This window comes from Halichoerus grypus, chromosome 3 (genome assembly GCF_964656455.1).
Source record: "Halichoerus grypus chromosome 3, mHalGry1.hap1.1, whole genome shotgun sequence".
Taxonomy (NCBI): Eukaryota; Metazoa; Chordata; class Mammalia; order Carnivora; family Phocidae; genus Halichoerus; species Halichoerus grypus.
The window spans coordinates 33072743-33096110 of NC_135714.1; the positions used below are offsets into that span (position 1 = coordinate 33072743).

The 23368-nt window shown below is 44.8% G+C and overlaps 1 protein-coding gene across 4 annotated transcripts in view; it reads left to right on the top strand.

The window, feature by feature from the left end:
• RHOH (ras homolog family member H) overlaps window positions 1-10491 on the top strand; it is a 40654-nt gene extending 30163 nt beyond the window's left edge. For 3 of the 4 annotated variants that reach the window (XM_036076903.2, XM_036076908.2, XM_078068537.1), the window contains 2 exons: window positions 7699-7812; window positions 8319-10491. In XM_036076903.2, coding sequence (XP_035932796.1) covers window positions 8520-9095 — 576 coding nt within the window. In that variant the 5' untranslated portion in view covers window positions 7699-7812; window positions 8319-8519 and the 3' untranslated portion in view covers window positions 9096-10491. Of the gene's footprint in view, window positions 1-4858; window positions 5124-7698; window positions 7813-8318 lie in introns of those variants that run through there. The other variant, XM_036076909.2, reaches the window with a different exon arrangement.
• The last annotated feature ends 12877 nt before the right edge of the window (window positions 10492-23368 follow it).

The window sequence follows — 23368 nt, forward strand, 5'->3', positions numbered from 1 at the left end:
TTGTCGATGCTGACAGGCCGGAAGCAGTTTTGGATTATATGAAAACAAATACAGGCTCATTTCCCACAGTTCTCTCTCCCCACCTAGCAACCCTCGCTGCAGCCTCCCGGAACCACTTTCCACTTCCCAAACCAAACCTGTACTTTCATGCTGCCGGGACTTTGCACATGATTCCCTCCCTCCTCCCCATGCTCTTTCTTCTTCTTTGTCAAAATCTTACTCATCCTCCACATCTGATGTCACCTTTTGAATGTAGGGTTTCCTAATCACCAGAGAATTAATTGCTCCCTCTCCCGGGATTTAGAGGACTGGTTCATATCCACATCATCACAGCAGTCTCTATTGGTGTGTGCCTGTTTTGTTCCAGGCACTGTTTCTGACTCATGACATATGCTAGTTTATAATAATCTTACATCAACCCTTTTAGGTAGATAATAATAATAGGAGATACTTCTGTAATACTCACTCTGTGCCAGGTACCATGTTATGTGGTTTGCATTCACTGCCCCATTTAACTCCATACCACAACCTTTGTAAGGGGGGCATGATCCTTGTGGCTTATTTATAGTTGAAGAAACTAAGGCTTAGAGGGGTTAAGTACCTTTCATGAGATCACAGAGCCAGTAGTTAGTAGAGCCGGGTGGCAGTATGATTCCCGAATCCGTATTCTTAATCATTAGGCTATATTGCCTCTAGTGACAAAGGAACTGAAGCCCAGAGAGGTTAAGTAACTTGCCCCTGGTCACACAGTAAGTGCCAGATGTTGGAGCCCAGCCCAACCTTGCCTGAGGCCCGAGTCTGTGCTCCCTTTTCTTACTCCGAACCGCCTCTCTTTGTAGCAGGGGTTGTCAAACTTTTTCTGTAAAGGGCCGAATGGTAAGTATTTTAGGATTTGTGAGCCATAAGGCCTCTGTTGCAACTTTGCCTTGTAGCAAGAAAGCAGCCCTAGACAATACTGAATGAAAGAGCATGACCCCGTTCTGATAAAATGTTATTAATGGACGCAGACATTTGATTTTCATATAATTTTCAAATGTCATGAAATGATCTTTTGATTTTTTTCAATCATTAGGAAATGTAAAAACCATGCTTAATTTGCGGGCCATACAAAAACAGATGGTGCATGTGGCCTGCGGGTGAGCCGTAGTTTGACAATCTTGTTTCATAGCAGCATCACATCATAGAATGGTTAGATATGCATGCATCTGCCTCTTTGCTCTCTCTTTCCTCGAACAGTTCAGCTTGGGCCCCAAACATGCATGCCCAACTGAGAAAATATGTGTCCTTTGGTAAATGAAATTCAGGTTCCTCAGAAGAAGTTCAGAGAGCATATGACCTTCTTTGAGCATGCCCCACATGGACTGCACCCCCAGCTCCACGCAGTTTTTCAGAATATGCCTTCTATTATTACTCTGGGAAAAGCTGTGGTAGCTACATTTTCCCAGCCACCTTCGTTCTGAGGTGAGCTTCTGGTGTTCCTTGATGGTGCTCTGGGCATCTGGCTGGCTGGCGGGCCTCGTTCCTTACTTGGATCAAGCTGGGAACTCTAGACCAGTGGCGACGATCTGATTGATTATTGTGCTCCTGGGAGTGGTAGGGACCAGTCTGGGCAGGGTGGCTGGAACAGAGGAGAGGAAGGGTGCCACGCTCCCTGCTTGGCCTGTGGGTCAGAGGAGCAGGGCTCTTGGCTCAGAGGCTTCAAGGCTCAGGGCACTGAGATAATATGAAGTCTCAGTGCTTGGTGGTGCTCCCTTTTAACTCAGTTATGACGGGATGAAATAGGGTTTATAATTAGGAATGTAAATATTGCTTTAGAACTTTGATTTTGGAGAACACGGATTTAAAAGTTGTTACAGGCAACTAATAAATCGTTGAACACTACATCAAAAACTAACGAGGTACCGTATGCTGGCTAGCTGAACGTAATGAAAGGGCGCCTGGGTGGCTCAGATGGTTAAGCGTCTGCCTTCGGCTCAGGTCATGATCCCAGGGTCCTGGGATCGAGTCCCGCATCGGGCTCCCTGCCCCATAATAAAAAAATAAAAAATAAATAAATAAATAAAATCTTTAAAAAAAATAAAACAAAATTTGCAAACCGGCATCTTGCAAGCAAAGTTTCAGAACAAAATCCATTTGAAACAGAGATGATCTTTATATAAAAATAAACTGAGGGGTAGTTGGGTGATGGATATTAAGCAGGGACTTGATGTAATGAGCACTGGGTGTTAATATGCAACTGATGAATCACTAAATTCTACCCTTGAAACTAATAATACAGTATATGTTAACTAAATTGGATTTAAATAAAAAATAAAAAAAATAAAAGAAACTGGCTGGTGCAGTCAGTGGAGCATGTGATTCTTGATCTTAGGGTTTGAGTTTGAGCCCCACGTTGGGTGTAGAGAACACTTAAAAATAAAATCTTTAAAAAAATGAATTAATTTCCTTCTTTGATTTTGAAGGGGAATTTAATCATTATTTGTAGCAATGAGAAACATGCTAAGGGGAATTACTAAAGTAGGGCTGAGAATTAGTGAAATGAACTCTTGTAAGATGAAACTCAAGATAAAACCGTACTTGAAAAGATGGTGGCTGCAAAGGCAGTAACCTCATTTAAAGTGTCTTGAAACTGGGTTTGCATAGGAAGCATGGTTGTATGTGAGATGCATGGGCTAGGGCTGGTGGGAATTATAGGCCGAGGGGGACACGTGGGGCTGCTACTGCTCTGGAGTCGGACTAGTTAGGGCTCACTTTGCCCCCGCCATTTGCTTGCTATATGACCGTAGGCAAGATTCTCAAACTCCTCAAAGTCTCTACAGCTGAGAAACAGTAATTTCTATGCAGACAGCAACTGTCTTGTTTACTAGGACACCCTTAGGACATGTTATGATGCCTGCCACACAGGAAGCCCCAAACAAATGTTTCTTAAAATGAATAAAACAACTAATGAATAATACGAAGTACTTGGTACAGTCCCTGAAAGAGGCTGAATAATGTGAATAAAAGTCACAAAACAACCATTGACCCAGTAATGCCACATTTGTGAATATAATCCCCAAGAAATCATCCCACATAAAGGTAACTTATATATACATATATATGTATAGATATATTTTAGATGTGAAAGAGCACAGTTGTTAATGATGGAGAAATCCTGGAGAACTAACTCAAAGACTCGGCTAACCATGGAGAACGGCTGGGCACTTAGAATTGTTGAATCAATAAGAAGCTTTTTAGCTAAAACCTGGCAAGTGTGTAGGCTGCTGAAAATCAACATTTTTTTAAAAATCTGAGAAAATGTTCAGAAGATCTATATAAGTGTATATTTATTAGAGAATGAAACTGAGTAAGAATTTGGAGTGATAACATTTAGAGATAATTACACTTTTTTTCTATTAAGTTACTTAAGAGTTTTTGAATTGGCTCCCCCCTACCCGCACCCACCCAGCCAAGGAAAAGATAGGAAATGAAGCACCCAACCCCATTGCCAGATGGGGAGCTCTCCGTGGGCTCAACCATCCGGGGCAAGGCCTGGTCTCGCTGTGGTGTCCCTGCTAGGCTGTGGAGGGGTCGCTGACAGAAGGTCCTGGCGGGAGATGGGTCACTGAAGAACACAATGCTTTCTTAAGCATCTAAGTGTGTTAGACTCGTGGTAGAATCCATTTCCTTAATGAATGAATTGGCTACTGCTAGTGCAGGTCTTTTGCCCAAAGCCCTTTTGAGGAGGATGACTTTTAGATGTATCCTCTGTAATCGAGAGGCCGTCTTGGTTCATATTTTTCGAGAAAGGTAGCTGAGGATTCCATCAGCATTTTGAAATAAGCCACCTCAATCAAAGGCCAGATAACCTAGAACTCGCAATAATAATTACTTAATGATGGTCATAATTTCACCTTAGTCTTATATTGTGCTCTATTGTTCTGAACGGGCTGTCTGTCTCACAGAATAAGTGAGAGAGTATTGCTAAACGTACAGTTGTGTACAAGTACAAACACAAATTGTTGCTGTGTTGGTATAATTTCCACCTGACCCACTTCCTGCAAGGAAGGTAAGGCAGGTCTTATTCCAGGTTTATAGAGGAGGGATTAGCTCAAGAGGGCTAACTACTTTATCAGGATGTGATGATGGCTACCGGACGGGTCGGTGGGGATAAATTATGACAACAGAGAGGGGACGACGCCTGATCTAGCAGCAGCTCAGCTCATCAGAGAACCTTTTCAAGAAGGGGTGGGAGTTGGGGGGTGAGTGAAGGGAAAGGTCTTTGCAGGCAAATAGAGAAGCACAGAGTAGGTCCGAAGAAAGATTAGGAGGGAAGAATGGGTATCTATTAGTTGGGAGGGGACTCGAGGCCAGACTGAATCCTGGATTTCCTACTGGGTAGCCCTCAGCTTTCCAGAAGATGAAGTGGATCAGGGTGCCTCGTCCCTATGCCCTCCCTCTCGTCTGCCTTTGTCCTTCTGCTGCAGTGGACAGAAGCTCCCTCCTTATACCGTTGCCCTTGGGGGATGAAGCCTCGCTCCCATCTTCCCTCTGTGTGAGACCCATCCAGGCCCCTTGAAGGTATACTTTCTGTGAAAATGGTGAAAAAAGGAGAAAGGGAGACAGAACTCAAGTTCCTGAGAACTGAGAGCTTCTGAGATTGAAGGTGCACTGATTCTTGCGTGACTGAAGTCCTTATAGGGTCACTTAGTGGCCTCCCTCATGATGCCATTTGAATTTACACTCAGAAACTCTTCTGCGTGGAGAGACATATAATGGGGGCCCCCCTGCCGATTAGCCGCTGGTGCAGCACCACAGAAAAACTGCATCTGTTTTTCACCGACAGGCCCTTTTAGGGAGAATTTCTCATTTTAGGAGAAATTCCACTGAAAGCAAGCCCATCAACCTTCCAGAATGACGATGGGACCCACAAGGGCTCTTTTGTGGGTACATGTGACACGCCAACTGGAGATGATCTGTCATGTCTATATAGGGTAGTGCTCTAACCTGGACCGGAGGCCCTCCCCTCCCCTCTCCCAGCTCCATATTTAGCCATCTGCTGAAGGCTACGCGTGACATCGAGGTTTATCATTTTCTTTACTGCACAGAACAACACAGAAATTTAGGTTCTTGTATTCACTGAGGTAGGTAATGAAGGTTTCTCCTTTGGCCTCGGTTTTAATAGACTGCAGAGAAAGCTAGTCTTGTCTCACCACTTTACAATTTGGGAAACTGAGGCCCTGAGAGCTGATTTGATGTGTCTCTTAGTGCTAGAGCTGGCTGGGAATGAAGGTCATTGACTTTTGGCAGCTTGGTAGGTGGCAAGGCTCAGATAGGAATTTCTTTGTTCACATCATATTTTTGTTTTCATGCTACAAGAAGAAATCCCCCCTTTTTGGGTCCTCATGGCTTGGTGTAAGGTATACAGGGCAGTCTTGGGCAGAGAAACCTCTATAGCGCTGCTTTTAATTCCCCACTTGTAATTAATCATTGTTTAGCATTGTATTTCATAATTATTATCTAACAATGATATTAATATTAAGGACTACTTACTGTAGGCTTGCTATGTGTTGACTATGTACATACAGTATGTTCATATTTTGCACTATGCTAGGGATTTTATACATCTAAGCATACTTAGTAGTCTCAGCAACCCGGTGCTGTAGATGTTATTACACTGATTTACAGAGGAGGAAACAGAGACTTAGGGAGGTTAAGAAACTCTGTTAAGGTTGTTGCATAGGTGGTTGGTTGGGAGCTAGGATTCGATTCCAGATCCACCCAAATTTAAAGTTGGTGTTCTTGCCTTGTTCTTGCCTCATTGTCTTCTTGTTGCAGGGACTTACTCAGGAAATTTGGCTTTTACTCAATCAATCTATTAGAAAGATTTTATTTAATAACCAAAAGCCTGACACATGGACATTTTTTCCTAGTTCCAGTCCTGCTCCACTGGCATCAAAATAAAACTCAAAAATGTCCTAAAAGGTCTTGGCTCTGAACCAAGTAATGAGGGGGTCACAAACGCACATATTTAAGTCATCTGAGATCTAAAGGGCTAAAGTCTGAGACCTGACAGAGCCCCCCAAGGAGACCTTGCTCAAAGGTCTGGTAACAAAGAGGTAGGTATCCAGGACCATGGTGCATGAAAGTGACCCATTGTGAGTCTTAAGACAGAGTCTACCCAAACATTTGACATCCCAACCCCCGTGCCATGGACATTCAATATAGGGCATTTTATTTTTTTATTTTAATTTTTTTTAGAGAGAGAGTGCACACACACGGGCGTGAAGAGTGGTGGGGGGAGGGGCAGAGAGAGAGGGAGAGAGAGAATCTTAGGCAGGCTCCCCGCTGAGCGGGGAGTCCCACTAGGGGCTCGATCCCAGGACCCTGAGGTCACGACCTGAACCGAAATCAAGAGTCTGATGCTTAACTGACTGAGCCACCCAGGCACCTCAATATTTGGCATTTTAAATAAATAGTAGTGGAAATACATAACATAATGGTTCCCTGTAGGTCCCATGTGCCAGGTTCTGTGCTAAGACAGACTCTCCACATGTGGAATACTTACAATAATTGCATGAAGAGGTACTTTTCTTATTCTCATTTTTATGAAGAAACCAGGACTCCCAGAGGTTAAGTAACTTGGCCAAGATCACCCAGCTCACATGTCGTTAAAAAATGAATATGTGAAAATCATGTGAATTACGCATTTGATTAACTCATTTGCAAAGGCTATTATGTCATTAAACAGAGACTATGGGTTGATAAGAATAAAGATTTCTTGGAAGGGAACAGCTCTTGGTTTCAGCTCAGGTCATGATCTCAGGGTCCTGGGATGGAGCCCTGCATGGGGCTCTGTGCTCAGCGGGGAGTCTGCTTGAGGATTCTCTCTCTCCTTCTCCCTCCGCCCCTACCTCCCCCCTCTAAAATAAATAAATAAATCTTTTAAAAAAATTATGTTTTGAGGCAGACCTGTACATTGCTTTACATGTGACAAGTCAGGAATATCGTCAGTGGGGAAGCTTTATAAGCCCAGATTGTCTTAATAACCTTTATTCTGAATTTTGGTCTGAAAGACCTTTCCTTTATCTGAAGCTGGGCTGGCCTGCATGACGTCCCTCGGCAGACAGGACACTGTCTCCAAGGCTGATCTCATCGTCTGGAGCTCTCACACCTGCAGGGAATGAGAATTTATTTGACCCTTTCACGAAATGCAGATGCTGTCATATTTATGCTGCCCTGTTTAAGTGGCAGGCACTGAATAATTCAGGGTTGCTTTTAAGCAAGTTATTTTGTATCACCAGGGCCCCGCAGAATTCCTGATACATAGGTAGCTGTTGCGAAACGTTGGGAAAAAAGAGCTAATTTACTCCCCACAACATCTCTGAGAAGCCATTCCTCAGTTCGTGGCATTCTTGCAGATGTGTACACTGAGGCTTGGAGATGAAATCACGTGCTCAAAGCGAGGTCATCGTATCAGTTATGGAGCTTGATTTCAGGTGCAGAAAATGCAAAGGACGGTGCCATTTCTATTACATCTGTAGCCAGTTTTTGGCAAAACCTCAAGAGAAAAACCACAGCAAATTTTTAGAGTTCTGGTGATTTCTTTTCTCTGACCTCAGCATGAATTCCCACATAAGCCGAGGACTGGCTGATTGATCAATACATGAAGGGATGTGCTTATATGGTCACTCTAATTTATCCTTCTCTTTCTTGCAGTTCCCAAAGCAGCTGGGATCCATTAGAACCTGAAGCTGCTGTCTGCGTCTTCCCCACCTCAGTGGAGCCGAAGGCAACAGAGAGCTGTTTGAGAGCCAGCATTCAACCCATCAGGTTGCTATTGAGGTCTTTTTCATGTTGATATCAGAGCAGTCGCTGGTGTTTTTATCACTAGGCTGATTTAGAGATAAAACCAGCTTCTGCTTCATGACTGGGTGGAGTTGTGGGCGTCTGGGCTGGAGTATGTGCACAGCTTTCCTCACCAAAGGGGAGAGTGATTGGACAGTGGGTTGGACGGCTACACCGAGGAGAGCCCCGTGTTTAATCAGCGTGCCAATGAGGAAGCTCCCTGTCTTTAAAAAGGGAAAGGGGCGCCTGGGTGGCTCAGTTGGCTGAGCATCCGACTCGATTTTGGCTCGGGTCATGATCTCAGGGTCGTGGAATCGAACCCCGCATCAGGCTCGTGCTGAGCATGGTTCCTGCTTGGGATTCTTTCTCCTCCTCTGCTCTTCCCCGCTGCCCCCACTTGCAAGAGCTCTCTCTCTAAAAAAAAAAAAAAAAAAAAAAGGAAAAAGAAAGACTCAATCTCCACCCTCCCCCCCCTTTTCTTTCTGTTGCAGTTGAAGACTGGCTTTTGGAGGTTTTCAATGTAGATCGTGTGTCTCCCTCGGATGGACTGGGAGAATTGCTGCCCGGGGCCCTGAGAACACAACCTTCTCCGGGTTTCATTCCTTGCGGTGAATGGCCTTGGCCTCAGCAGCCCACTGAGGGCCCCTTCACTTGGGATTCTGAACTTGTAACTAGGACTCCAGGCTGGGAAGATGCTGAGTTCCATCAAGTGTGTGTTGGTGGGAGATTCAGCTGTGGGGAAAACCTCCCTGCTGGTGCGCTTCACTTCAGAGACCTTCCCTGAGGCCTACAAGCCCACGGTGTATGAGAACACAGGTGTGGACGTCTTCATGGATGGCATCCAGATCAGCCTGGGCCTCTGGGACACAGCGGGTAATGACGCCTTCCGAAGCATCCGCCCCCTGTCCTACCAGCAGGCCGACGTGGTGCTGATGTGCTACTCCGTGGCCAACCAGAACTCTTTCCTGAACCTGAAGAACAAGTGGATTGCCGAAATCAGGAGCAACTTGCCCTGCACCCCCGTGCTGGTGGTGGCCACCCAGACGGACCAGCGGGAGATGGGAACCCACAGGGCCTCCTGCATCAGTGCCATGGAAGGGAAAAAACTGGCCCAGGAAGTGAGAGCGAAGGGCTATCTGGAGTGCTCGGCCCTCAGCAACAGGGGGGTTCAGCAGGTGTTCGAGTGTGCTGTCCGGACTGCTGTCAACCAAGCCAGGAGACGCAACAGAAGGAGGTTCTTCTCCATTAACGAGTGCAAGATCTTCTAGCCTCCCAGAGACTCCGCCCACACTCCTTTGCTCCCCGCAAAGACTCCCGGGGACGGGGAGAGCAGGCAAGCCAGCAAGGACTGATGCTCTTTCTAGGTATGTCCGTCACAGCACTTCCCTTAGGATACCGTCGCTGATGACGCTTGGCCACTGGCTGTTTTTATGAAATACACTCTACAAATGAAAACCTCTTGCCCAGTCCGATTAGAAGGTTCTATAATGAAGATTTCCTTCTTTGATTAAAAAAAACAAAATAGTCTCCATCATTTTGGACAATGAAGTGAGTTTTTCCAAGAATTCCATATTTAAAGACAGGTTTTATTTAAATGATAACACAATGTCTAGCTCTTGTATATAATTAGTTTTTACATTTGGAAAGTCTTTCCCTACATGGTCCCAAACACAAACTGCTGTATGAGTGACATAACCCTCTGGGGGCTCTGCCAGAGCCTTGCAGTGTTTTCCCCCATGTAGTGATTTTGTGGAGACCACTTGCCCACTAGATATTCCTAGGTAATCAAATTTTAAAATGACCATGGCCGGATCCTTGCAATTACTTTTCCATCCACCTGTTATTCAGAGTTGTATATAAAATACAGTTCAATAACATAAAATTCTTTAATGCTGCCTGATTAAAAATTTAAATTTTAAACAGTTGTCACTAGATTTCTCTATAATTATATATATATATTTTTTAAAAAGCGTTTCTTATTTATGATCTTACCTTTTACCCAAAGAAGTCTAATTGTGCACTAAGCATTCCTCCCTCATTCACCAAAATAGACGGAAGGGAAACCTTCCAGGTAGGGAATCAGAACGGAATGGAAGTGAGGAAGTCTCACTTTCATTTCAGGAGCACTTTGCCCGCTTCTTCCAACACCGTGATTCCTAGCTGGTTGTAGATCTTCTGAAGAAGAGCAGGCTCAAATTTCTGTGTGATGGTAAATTAGCAAATTTGCTATTTGAGTGCTAAACTGAGTTGGCATGGTAACGTAAGTTATTAATGTTAGGATCCAATCCAAATCGCTGGGAAGGCGTCTACCTATATATGTGTGTGTGTAAGGGAAAAAAAGGTGGGAACTTATCATTTTTACTATTTCATGAATATAAAACACCTGAGTGAAAAAAAATCCACAAATTCCAAGCACAGGGAATAGGCAAACTGTATAGCAATTGTTCAGATAATAAAAAGTTATCAAGAGAAATACTGAATACAGAAGGATGCATCTCTCCCTCCTCCAACCCCGTTATATCTAATAGCTTAAAAGGAACGATATTGCTCAGCTGTTAAAGTTGAGAATAGAGGACTATGTAACTGGAGGGAGAAATTGTGAAGGTGGGCACCCACGTATATCATTTGCTCACCTAATTGAATAAAACTTAGAACTACTCTGAACCACATTTGTTGAAGTACATCATTGTTTTAGCACAACAAGACCATCGCATACAAATGGTCAGAGAGTGGGCATGAATGACTGCATAACTTATGTTGACATGACCAACCCGATTTTTTAGTTTCCTTATGTGCTCAGTCCTTTACAGCTTTAATCAGTGTCAAGATCAGATTTGTGCTCATCCCCAGACTCCTTTCTCCTTCTCCTCTTCTCTCATTCACATTCAGGGAAAGGCCCTGGACCGGATCTTAGTCCCTGGGGGCCGGGGTTCTCTTAGTTTAGTTCCCTGGGACTGACATCTCTGCCTTCACCCAGACATCTCCAGTCCTCCAGTCCTGTGACTTGTCCTCACCTCTGTGTCACCCGTGTGCCTGGCTTGAGAGCGGCTGTATCCAGCTCTCTTCACTGCACATCCAGAGGGTTGGAGGGCTTGAGAGCCGACCAGGCAGGGGAAGCGAGGATAGCTCATCTCCTCTGATTTCCCTGTTGATCCCGATCCTCTCCTCCAACATAGGAACAGTCTTAAATCACTCAGGTAGGTTTTCCTTCAGGGGCCAGTCTTTAGGGTGGAGGGGTATTTAACATGTTAGTAGGAATGAATTTCTACTTACTGAAATTGGCTGTCCCCAGGCTTTTCATTCTTTCTTGCTGAAGGGAGATGGGAGAGGGGGATTGTCTGAACGTGGGAGGGCCCAGGTACCTGATCCTAAGTGAGAGAAGAGGAGGTGATTCCATGGTGGAAGAGGAGGAAGAAGGGCAAGCCGTCGAGGGCCCAGTCAAACGGCTTTGCCTTCGCCCGGGCAGACACACAGAGAAACACTCTGCCTGTTGGCAGGAACGAAGCTTAAAGGCTCCCCCTGGGTACCCTCACACCCGTGAGAACAGGAATCCATGTATATAAGTCCTCCCCAGGGGCCTGGCAGAAATTGAGGCCAACTGGTGTCTGTCCCCCTTGCTAGACCCTGGGTTCTCGAAGGCAGAGCCACCTCATATGCATCTTAGTGTCCCCAGAGCCTGGCACAGGGAGGGAACCATAGCTCAACAAAGTTGTGTTGAACTGACTCGGAAAGAGAGGGAGGATTTGGGCTGCTAGGCCGCGAGGTGGCTATGAGAAGGAAGCAGACCCCTCCCAGCCTTGCCGGGTAGGAAGTGAAGTCATTTTGCTGGAGTCCACGCAGTGTATGTTTTACACGAGTGTATATGTGTTTTGCCTGCCTAGGTCCGGGCATCTGTTTCTTGTACTTCAAACTCACTGTACCGTGTTGTAGACTATTATATGCATAGCCTTAACTATTCCAAGTGGCAGTGTTAAATATGCTCGTTTACATTAAAGAATGAATGAGTACTTGAGTAATTCATCCTATTTGGTTTTACTTTATACTATCTAAACAGGGCAGCAGAGGGGCATCTGGGTGACTCCTTTGGTCGAGTGTCTGACTCTTGATTTCGGCTCAGGTCATGATCTTGGGGTCGTGAGATCAAGCCCTGCATTGGGCTCCACCTGCTGAGGGTGGAGCCTGCTTAAGACTCTCTCTCTCTCCCCTTCTCTCTCTGCCCCTCCCCCCACTCATGCTCTCTCAATAAATAAATAAATAAATAAATAAATATATACATACATACATACATACATACATACATAAATGGGGCAGCAGAATCAAGTGTGATGAAATTAGGCTGAGCAATAAGAAAGCCAAAAGCATCCTAAGGTGCAAGTTCACTGAGCACTTCGGATGTGCCAGGCTCCATGCTAAGCACTTGAGTGTGCGTTATCATATGGTGTATAGGTGGCCACGCTAATAAGTACCATCTTACATGAGGAAACTGAGGCTCGGCGTGTTGATGTGACAAGGTTGAGGCCAGGGAGCAGATGAGTGACAGCACCAGGAGTCTTAAGCAGGTCTGTATGACTACAAAGCTCTGCTCAAAACCACTGCACCCCACTTCCTCCCAGAGCAGCCTGATTGTATGTATGGCTTTGCCACATCCCATCTCATGCACCCTTGTAGACCCCACCCCCACCAGTCAGGGGGCTTATGTTTTAAACGTCATTTTTAATAAAATATTCCAATCTGATCTTAGTCCTCCCTTTTTATTTTTCTTTCTGGTAATGAAAGCAAGATCCTCCTTATTAACAGAGCACCATCATTTGCAAAAAGTCCCTGCTCTAAGCCCTAACCCTTGACTTTTAAGTGTAATTTCACAAGTTGATTGTATGTGAAATGGCAGAGATGAAATACATTATGATATGATGCTATAAAAGCTTGAAAAATATTCTCTTTTTCTTATCTCACTTTTCCATCCCTCGGGCTTCACATATTTCCTCTGAATGAGGGAGTGACAAGGGAGAGAAGAACCTGGCTCTTTCCTTTTAAAGATTTGGTAGCAAGGAAGGGCATTGGCCCAGCATGAGATCTGTAGGGTTATGATAGGCAGGGGACGGGGCATCTGTGAGTGTTCATCCCCAATGCAGAGAAGGCAATCATATGAACTGAGTCGGATCAGAACAGTTCAAGGGTAGGGCTTTATTTTTGCTCAAGTTGTATCTCTTCTCTTAAAGCAAAACATAATCATTGGCCAAGATCTTGAGCAGTTTTTCACCAGAAAAGATAAAATGAACCCTAGAATTTACTTGTGATGTAAGTTCATAAAGAGTACTTGATTCAACCTAAAGTTCACATTAACTTTTTTGGTTGATTCTAAAATATATCCTGACACAGAACTTAATACTTAATGGTGGATAAAGAGCCATCAGGAAGGAGTAAGAGGCTAGATAATTGTGGTTTATTTTGGAGTCAGAAAGTCTGGGTCCTGTGTCTTTCAGCGTCCGTCTCCCTGTCTTAAAAAAGGTACTTACTCCTGGGTGATTCTAAGAATTAGTACAATAATGATTGTGGAAGTGCTTTATGTTTGTAAACTATTGTTCAAATGTTTTTTGTCATTATGTTTTTGTGTGTCATTATGTTTTTGGCGGATTCCTATGCAGAAAGGAAGAGCATGTTGATTAACTTGAATAAGCAAAAGAATAGTTTTGGGATAGCGATGTTCAAGAATTGTGTGTCTTTTAATGACATATTTATATTTAAGAAGCTCTGCTCTTATCTATAATATATTTTAAAAAACTATGAATCAATAAGAAAAGAAAGCCTAATCTAAAAATGGACATGTGTCAGAAGAGGAAATATGCATGGCCTGACAATAAATAATAGAAAAGACACTCAATTTCATGAGTAGTCAGGGAAATGAAAACAAAATCCACATTGAGATATCATTTTCACACCACTATGTTGGCAAATAATTAAAAAGTATCACTATCAAGCCTTGGCAAGGATATGAAACAATTGAAAGTCTTATATGATGTTCTTGGGGGTGTCAATTGGTATAATATTTGGCAACACTTAGTAGTGTTGCTTAGCCTATATCCTTGACCCAGAAATTCCATGCCCTCGAAATACACTTGCATAGATTTCCTGGGAAGCATGTATGAGAATGTTTTTAGCATCATTGTAGGTAATAACAAAAACTAGAAACAACCCAATGTCATCAACAGAAAGTGGCTAAATAAATTTTGGTATGGGCACTTGGGTGACTCAGTCGGTTAAGCGTTTGCCTTCAGCTCAGGTCATGATCCCAGGGTCTTGGTCCTGCTCAGCGGAGAGTCTGCTTTTCCCTCTCCCTCTATTCCTCCCCACAACTTATGCTCTCTCTCTTAAAAATAAATAAATAAAATCTTTAAAAAAAAATGTTGGCATATCACATTTGGATGGGTGGTGGGTGGATGGGTGATCAGTGCTATAAAGAAAATAAGTTAGGAAAAGGGAGAGAGAATATTCAGTAGTTCATTTTTTTTAACTGAGAAGAAGCCTAGATGGTGTAGACATACAGCATCATTTAAAAATAAACCGCGCCTCTGAAAAAGAAAGCAGGCTTAACATTTTCTCTGCCGTCCTGGAGAGAGGGACGCACATGCTTTACACAATGATCAGTGTTCAGTACTCAGTTCCCTTCAGAAGCGACTGACTTCACGGGGGATTCCAGCCCCTCTGCCTGTTGGGTTAGGACTGTTCCATGGGCTGGATGGGCAAACAGGCTGGCGCAGAAAGTGACCTGATTTACAGCAGCCGGGTAGGGCTGGGGCTGACACAGGCAAGTGGTTTCCCCCCTGATTCTGAAAACAAGGAAGGAAATGACTAGAAGGCAGGGTCTAGATAGGACTCAAAGTAGAGCCTAGAACTTGCGTGCTGGGCCCCACGGAGCGGTTCCAGGAATCTGCGTGGGGCCGGCTGCATGGGTCTGAGAGGCAGCAAGAGCCCTGAGCCTGGGGGCCCATCTGCTGACACCTTTGGCCATGCTGGCCCTTTTATTTTATTTTTTAAAGATTTTATTTATTTATTTGACAGAGGGAGATAACGAGAGCAGGAACACAAGCAGGGGGAGTGGGAGAGGGAGAAGCAGGCTTCCCGCCAAGCAGGGAGCCCGACGCGGGGCTCGATCCCAGGATCCTGGGATCACGACCTGAGCCGAAGGCAGACGCTTAATGACTGAGCCACGCAGGCGCCCCCGTGCTGGCCCTTTTAGATAGAACATAAGAAGGTGCCCCACCTGTCTGTGGAGCTTTTACACTGAGGGAAACAGGCAAGGGTACAATTGGCAAGCGAGTCGCCGGAGTTAACCCAAGGCAGTTGTTGAAGGACATTGCTGTGGGCTCAGGCAACGAGGAGATTTCCTGAGGATTTTGACTGAAGGTATTTAAAAAAAAAAGAAAGAAAAGAAAAGAAAGCTATCAGAAAGCCCCAATAATCACAGCACAGATGTCCTTCTGAAATCCATCCCCTCTCTCTCCTCTTCCTCTTCATCATTTTCTCTGTGCAGCTAGGTACCCCCCCACCCAAAATCCCTGATTCTTTCGGTGTCCGGGTAGATGCTGAACTCCATTCCTTCCTCACTACCATCATCTCACGTATTCATTCATTCATATGGCTCGTGAAAAATGTCCAAGGCACTTCTCCAGGTCTCACTGTGATAATGGCCAGTATTTACTTAGCGCTCGATGCGTCATCAAGTGCTTCGTGGACGTTGTCTTATGTTGCCTCGAGACAATGCTCATTCTACAGGCAAGGAAGCCAAGGTTTGGGAAGGCTAAGGCCTCATTGACACACACAAGAATACAGGAGTGAGAGCTGGGGCCCCGGAAGGCGAGGGGACGTGTCTGGGCCGCACACCCAGTTACTGACTGGAAGGGAGGTCTCCATCTCCAAGGCCTGGCTATCACTGTTATCCTCCTTATTATCAGAACACATCTAAAAATAAGAATTGGACCCACCAGTGTGTGGTTTTCTGCTGAGCACTCATTATGTGAGCTAGACATAGATTATATCTCTGTTCGACAAATGGAAAAGTCTGAAAGAAGGAAATTATCTGTTAATCCAGGCCCCAAACCATATTTGCGTTAATTTTCTGGATACTGCCCACAAACACATTAATTTTTTTCTCCCCTTCTGTTAGTATATGTTTCCATTGAGGCTCTGATATTTAAATCAACAGGGCTGAAACATTTTCTTCTGCTTCTCTATTATTTTTATTATATTATTACAGTTGTTATACTATATAGTATTACTATTTATGTAATATTTATAACATATTATGTTATATGTTATTACTATTCTTATATTACCAGACCCACACATTTGGAGTTAGAACGGAGGTCAGGAAGGATTGAGCCCTACTTCCTCACTTTACAGAGAAGGGGACTGAGTCTCCTGATTGCCCACGACACACAGCTGGTTTTAGGCCGAGGTGGGACTCAGTCTTGGGTGCTCTTCCCTCTTCCCTCAGGCCTCTGGCCTTCCAGCCTCTCTACCTTTGAGCTGTGAACTCTGTGTCTATTTGTTTCAGGTTGCAATGATGGACGTTAAAAGGTTTGCCCTTTACTTAAAATGTCAGGGGCATTGGCAGGTGATTAAAAAAAAAAATGAAAACGTCCGAGACAAAGGCCCCCACGTGAAACCAACAACAGTAGAGAAGCAGGAAGACCCAGGACACATGGCCAGACAGCCGCTCTGCCTTGCCTGTTACTAATGAGCTCAACAGCCAGAGCTATGGGCCCAGAACAACTTCGGGCTGAAGGGTCCAGGGGCGTCCTGAAGGATGCTCTCCCAACCTTCCACCCATATGCTCAGAAGGGAAATCTGTAAGCCAGCTTGGTTGCGACAGGTTAAAGGAATCATAAAGGAAATAAATTCTTTAGATAGATAGATCTCTCTATATATCTGTTCCCCCACATTATAAAAATGTATGCTTACTGTTGAAAAGATTAGAAAAAACAGCCAAGCAAAAAGACAATAATAAAAATCACTCTGATAATCAGGGTTAGATCATTTTTTTTTGTATTTATCCTTCCAGAAATGTCTTATACACATATGTACGTGTTTTTACAAAAATAGGATTGCCTGGTATAATCTGATTTCCAATCTGCTTTTTTTTTTTCACTTACTGTATTATGAACAGCTTTCAATGTCAGCATATTAATGAATACACATACTCCTACGCCGTTGTATAAAAAGGCAGGGTGGTAACTACCCCAGATTTTTCCAAGGAACCTATAACCGCATGTTTGTTCATCGCATCTATGGCTGTCTATGGAACCTCGTATTGGAAATGTCAGTGTGTGTGTGTGTGTGTGTGTGTGTGTGTGTGTGTGGCCTTGCTCAATGCCGCAGTGACGACCACAGATATATCCAGCCCGATGTGCTTTACATATATTAATTCATTCATTTGTAAGTACCCAAGATAAAGGTACTGAGTGTTATGATCTCTATTTGACAGATAAGGAAACTTACCCAAGGTCAGACCCCGAGCCAGGGTTCAGTCCAGGCAGTCTGGCTCAAGCCTTTGTTCCCAACCACCACGCTTCCCACAGTGGATCCTCCTATTTGGTTCCACACTCTAGCTCCTTGGTTACATAAGGGGCCGGGGGGGGGGCGGCTATGGGAACATCCAGACCCGAAAAGAAATGTATGACAGATGTGAAGTCCAGAGATTTCTTTACTTTCCTAGTGAGTCACCTGTAAGTTCATCACAGGCTTTGACAGCCATCCATCCAGTTCTTCTCTCCCTGGTCTTCCCTGCCCATATTTCCCCCTCTGTCCCCCCATTTTCCCCATTTCCTCTGCCCTTCCCACAAGGTTGGTCTCCCTGTAGAAGCTCCCTGGAGGAGGCTTAAGGCGTTCAAAGGGGAACAGCTGTGAGACAAACACACCTTTCTTTTGTTACTGTTGCCACCTGTCAGACAGAACTTACACCCATCCGTGGTCACTTTCCTCCATTTTACCAGACTTCCTCCCAGGAAGGGCTGGGAGGGGGACTGAGGAGAAAGGTAAGGAGAGGGGTGTTTGGGGGGGAGAAAACCCCCATCCTGCCACAACAGAGCCTCGGATTCGGCTCTGCTTTCATGCTAACGTCTCTGATTCTCCCTGGTTCGTTCTGAAGTTCGGGGGTAGGGGAGGGAGGAGACCGTGAGAGCTGCCTAGCCTCCAAGCTATGGTACAGCTCTAAGAAGCTGTAGATGAGGAGGTGGACTGGACACCTCTATTTCTCTCGCCTCCAAAAAATGACTAGTCATCTTGGGTAAGGCTGCTGTTAGAGCTCCTTGGCTGGAGCTCTGTGTATGGCAGACTCAGGATCTCTTTCTCTGCCAGGGTATTTTTTTTCAGAATGGAACCTCTCATGGGATAGAGTCAGAGTCATCTGGCCTTTCCAATGGGTCTGTGATCGTCTGATTTAACTGCTGTAGTAAAAGACCTTTTTTAAAAAAAATTTCCAATCATTGCAGACCAATACTGTTTAAAAGCATCTCGAGGGACGCCTGGGTGGCTCAGTCAGTTAAGTGTCTGCCTTTGGCTCAGGTCATGATCCCAGCATCTGGGATCAAGTCCTGCATCGGGCTCCCTGCTCAGCGGGGAGCCTGCTTCTCCCTCTGCCTACAGCTCCCTCTGCTTGTGCTCTGTCTCTCTTTCTCTCTCTCTCTCTCAAATAAATAAATAAAAACTTAAAAAAAACAAAAGCATATCAAATTCCTAGAAGAAAATACACAGAATAGGAAACATGAAACAAAAAGGGACATATGAAATGTAAGTCCCATTGTTTTATTACTAGATTCAGTAGACATTATCCAATTGCTAAACAACTTTGAATATGTCCTCTTGATTTCTGTGCTTATCTTGCGGTGGTCTGGTAATAGTTTGCAGACCTACCCTGCCTGGTCTTTGGATGACACTTGGAGCAGTGTTGATCTAATTCACTCGTTTCTTCTCTGTTCGGGAAAGTTCATTCATTAGCTTATTCATTCTCTGAGTAAACATTGAGTAAGCACCTGTTATAAACCAGGCAGACAGGTTGATGCTTTCTGAGGATGACTGTGACACCATGATTATGTGTTTTACTATGTAATTAGATTGCACCGGTCATGGACTACATCAGTATAATGTGATGTTCACCAAAATAGCACTGAAAGAAAAATTGTCCCAGAGATGGTCTGGGACAGACCTTTTCTGTGTGTGATATAATTCAAAGCCTCCTCCTGGGAAGAAAATCAGTACTCCTGATAAAACCCTTAGGCAATTTTCTGCTGGGATTCTAATGGAATTGACTTGTTCTGAGAAACTAGTCACCCTCGCACCACCGCGCCCCGCCCCCCCCATCCCCAGCTGACTGTCAGACAATGTCTGGTTGGCTTTTAACCAGACATTCTTTTTTTTCTGTGTCTAGTCTAATAATGGTTATCTGGCCATTTTTAACAAGTGTGGACCTTTGAAATGGACTGCTAGAGGCCGCTTTCCTTGAAGAAAGGCTGCAATAGAGTTTGACAGATGTCCATATCTAAAGAGGAAGGAGGAGGTCCTTTTGCCTGGGTTTGTGGAGTATGTGGGAGCTGGTGACCCTGGGCAAACTTTACAATATTTCTGAGTCTCAGTTCTCTCATCTATGAAATGGTGGGAATAACTCCTCAGGAGGCAGCCTTAAATTTGGTGAGATATGGAATAGAAAGGGCTTGGTACCTAATAAGTGCACCAAAAAGGCTCGCCATTATTATGATGATGAATATGGACCCCTGGTCACAGCTTGAAGTAAAAAGCCTTGTAGCACCAGGTTACTGCTTGGGTCCAAATCAAACTCTGGGCCTTAACTTGCTCTCGTAGGAACGAGACTAGCAGGAGCAGACCCACATGGGCCTCAGGGACCGGACCATCTCCGGCAGCAGGAGCCTAGTCCCCTGGGAGGAAGAGGGGACTGCCTGAAGTGGGTAAGTCAGCTGGGCTTACATGTGGGGTAACATTCTCATTTCCCACACTTTCAAAGCTTCTCTTAAGATAGAGGGGGAGGGAATTCAGCTAGATTGAACTTGGGGCTGATTCCAGCCAAAAGACTTAGCCCAGAGCCTGCACCACAGCAGGTGTGTGATCTGGAACCCAGCCAAGCCTGTTCACCCCACAGCCCTGGGGGGAACGCATAGCTCTCCTGTGGTTTCGATTCTGTGGCTGTTACTCAGGTACCATTTATGGGCTGCGCTTTTTCACAACTTCTCTTAGCTTGAGGCTTGGGCCAAGGGGAGGAGGGAGGCTGCTATATTCCATCTGGGTTGGATTTTCTTCTTTCTGCTCTTGGTAGAAGAAGCACGCTTGTCGAGTACTGAGTCATTTTCCCCCATCCACCTCAATCTCCTTTCTTGAGCCAGGGAAGTCCACGTGTAAGAGGCTCTGGGAGGAGGGTAAGGGAGGGATGGAGGAGCAGAGTAAGGAGAGGGAGGAGGGAGGAGGGGAGATGGGAGTCTGGTCCATGTTCCTGGCCCACGTTATACTGTGGAGACTTACAAACTAACAGGTGTCTGCCATGGCCCCTGCGGTAAAGGGAAGGGGAGGAGGCAGGTGAACAGAAAGAGCGCTGGTAGCTCGCAGGACATTTTTGTGAGAATTTGAACATGGCTCCTGCTCTGGATGCACATGGCCCCAGGCCAGCCCACAGAGCCCAGGCAAGCCCAGCACAGGCTGGGTTTCAGTCTCCCCTGTCCCTTTGGCCTACAGCCTTGTTCAGTGAACAGCCTTCACAACTGTGACAAGCGGCCCTGATTGGAGGAAGACCAGTCCCAAATGCTGTGGAAGATGAGGGCTCATAAGGAGCTAAGTGAAGAGGTAACACCTGTACTTGGTTATGGCTACAAGGTCTGGTGGGTATAAAGGTACAGTGCCCTTCCAGAAAGAAAGCCTTATTACTAGGCAATCACTCCTACTCATCGAGTACGTCTCTGCACTTTCTCCATGAAGGCATGGGTCAAACCCTGCCTGACCTCGTTAGCCCCTCCCCTTCCACCGTGCTTGGACTCAGTCCCTGTCCCCCTCCACCCCTCCCCCGTATTGCGTCCTTCGGGCTCCCCAGGAAGAGGCTTCCCGGACTTCAGAATGGGATTTCTACCCCAGCCTTTCTACTGCAGCTATTCACTACCTCTTAGAGGAAAACTCTGGTGCCTTATTCTGTTAAAAAGCATTCTTTTCTTTCTTCTTTTTTCACTCTTACCAAATGACACCTATTTTTAGAAATAAAGAGAAAACAAGAGAAAACAAGGTAAGAGGGTAAAGAAACATGAGAGTGAAGAAAATCCTGCCTCGTCACACACAATTTTTTGCTTTATTTCATTCCACGCTCCCCACCCACCCCCCCCGAGAAAATACCTAAAATTTTCATCAGATTTGCAAAAAAAAGTCCATGACCCTAAAATTTCAAGAGCTGCTGTTATAAAATGATTCATGAAATCCAAACAAAGAGGGCAAAGGATGTTCAGGGAGGGTTTATTGAACTTATTCAATCCCACTGTCTGATTTTCAGCGAATTATCTAATTTCTGATAGACCATGGTCATGAACACTGTTGCTTATTTTCCTGCCTGGTTTGGATGGCCCCAGAATCACATTATTCTAATTGTTGACTAGCAGGCATCCCATTCTCCAGCTCCTCACCCTCCACGATGGTACCAAAGTTGTGATCCTAAAGCCTGACTTGCGTCATCTCTTCACCAGACTCCAAGCCGCAAATTGGGGTTAACCTTCTCCATTGTCCGGCCCACCCTGCCTCTCTGATCTTATCTTGCTCTCTCTTTAGCCAGCACCCCCCGCCGCTGCCAGCCAGGCTGGTCAACGTACTGCTCACCACCTTGGCATCATCACCATCTGCCTCCAGATCATCACTCATAATCTAGGTCCTTGGTACCCTTTCCCCTCAGTTTACCAGAACCTCCCCATCATGTAAGGCCAGCTGTCTGAAGTGGGGTGCCCTGCCTCTCTGTTTCCACAGCTCCCTATTTCCCCCATCATAACCCCCTTCCCTGCCCTGTCTGTCTCTCCCACTTGTTAGTGAGTCTCTTCAGGACACTGCCTGTGTCTGGCCAACGTTCCCAACATTGCCTGGAACTCGGTGCGTGTTGGATAAATGTTTGTTGGATAACTGAAGCCTTTTCTGAAAACTGTAGCACAGGCTCACCAAGGGGCTGTGTTTCCCCAAACTTCTATTATGTATATTATTTCTACCAGTGATTGATGATCACAGTTACGGGGGAGGGGGGGTTCTTATAAAATACAGATTCTTAGAGCTCTATCCCAGCTCAGCTGAATCAGAATCTACGGGGGTGGGGCCCAGAATCTGTATTTTCACAAAGTTCCCCAAATGATTCTGATCATCTAGTTTGCTTCATTTCTGCAGTTCTCAAACTTTCTGGTCTTGGGACCACGTTATACTCCTAAAAATCATGAAAAAACCTAAAGAGTTTTTGTTGATATGAGCGGTAGCTATTAATATTAAGCAAATTAAAATTATAATGGGTAAATGACAAAAATTTATCTAGGAATTCATTTGAAGTAACAATAATAATACATTAAGAGTTAACATAAATGACACATTCTATAAATACAAAATTTTAATGAGGAGTGTACCATTGTTTTTATGTTTTCAAAAATTGCTTTACTGTCTAACTTAACTGGATCTCCTATCTGCTTCTGCATTCAGTCTGGTGCAATTTGCAATGTGCAGCTTTGGATGCGATGTATGGAGAAAACTCAGCTTCACAAACAAAGAGAAGTACTCTAATAGCCTTTCCAGATAATTGTGGATAGTTTTCTTTGGTAGTACTCTAAAAATGGGTAATTTATAGTTTCTTCAAGGTTAGTTGCAATGTGGAATCTGAAACCATATCAGTGAACTCTGTACATTGTAGAGAATGAGTGAAGTAAACAAGTAAGGCTTTAGTATTATTATAAAAATAGTTTTGACCTTCTGGTTCCCTGAGTCTTGGAAACCTCCTGGATAGAAATACTGCTATATTCCACAACATTCAGCACTTACATCTTGTTCTCAGATTGTTTTCTGTTCATTCACTCAACAAATATTTATCTAGTGCTACGTGGCAGGTGGTATTCTAGGCATTGGAGTTCCGCATCTAACTGATCTCACAACCAAATTATATTGAAGACAAAGGCCCAATTTCAGAGTTGCCACTAAAAAACCCAGTTTCAGGGCTGCTGCTGGGCCATTTGGCAGCTTTGTGCAAATTAGAAAAAAGTCACTTCCTCTGAAAAGACACATCTCTTGGACACACACCTCTCCAAGCAGAGCCCCTTCCTTCAGGCAGACATAACCCTGCACTGGACACAGGGCTCAGTGAGAGGGGCATGGACAGAACACGGCTACCCCTCCCTCGGCTGAGCACTTTTATGCAGTGAGAATCTTATGCAACTGCTCCTGATAGCCTTGAATGTTTTCTATTTCTCTTGTTCTCTAAGCTCGTGAGCCTCAGGGCCAGAATTTGAACCTGGGCAGTGAGGTTCCAGAAGACTCCAGT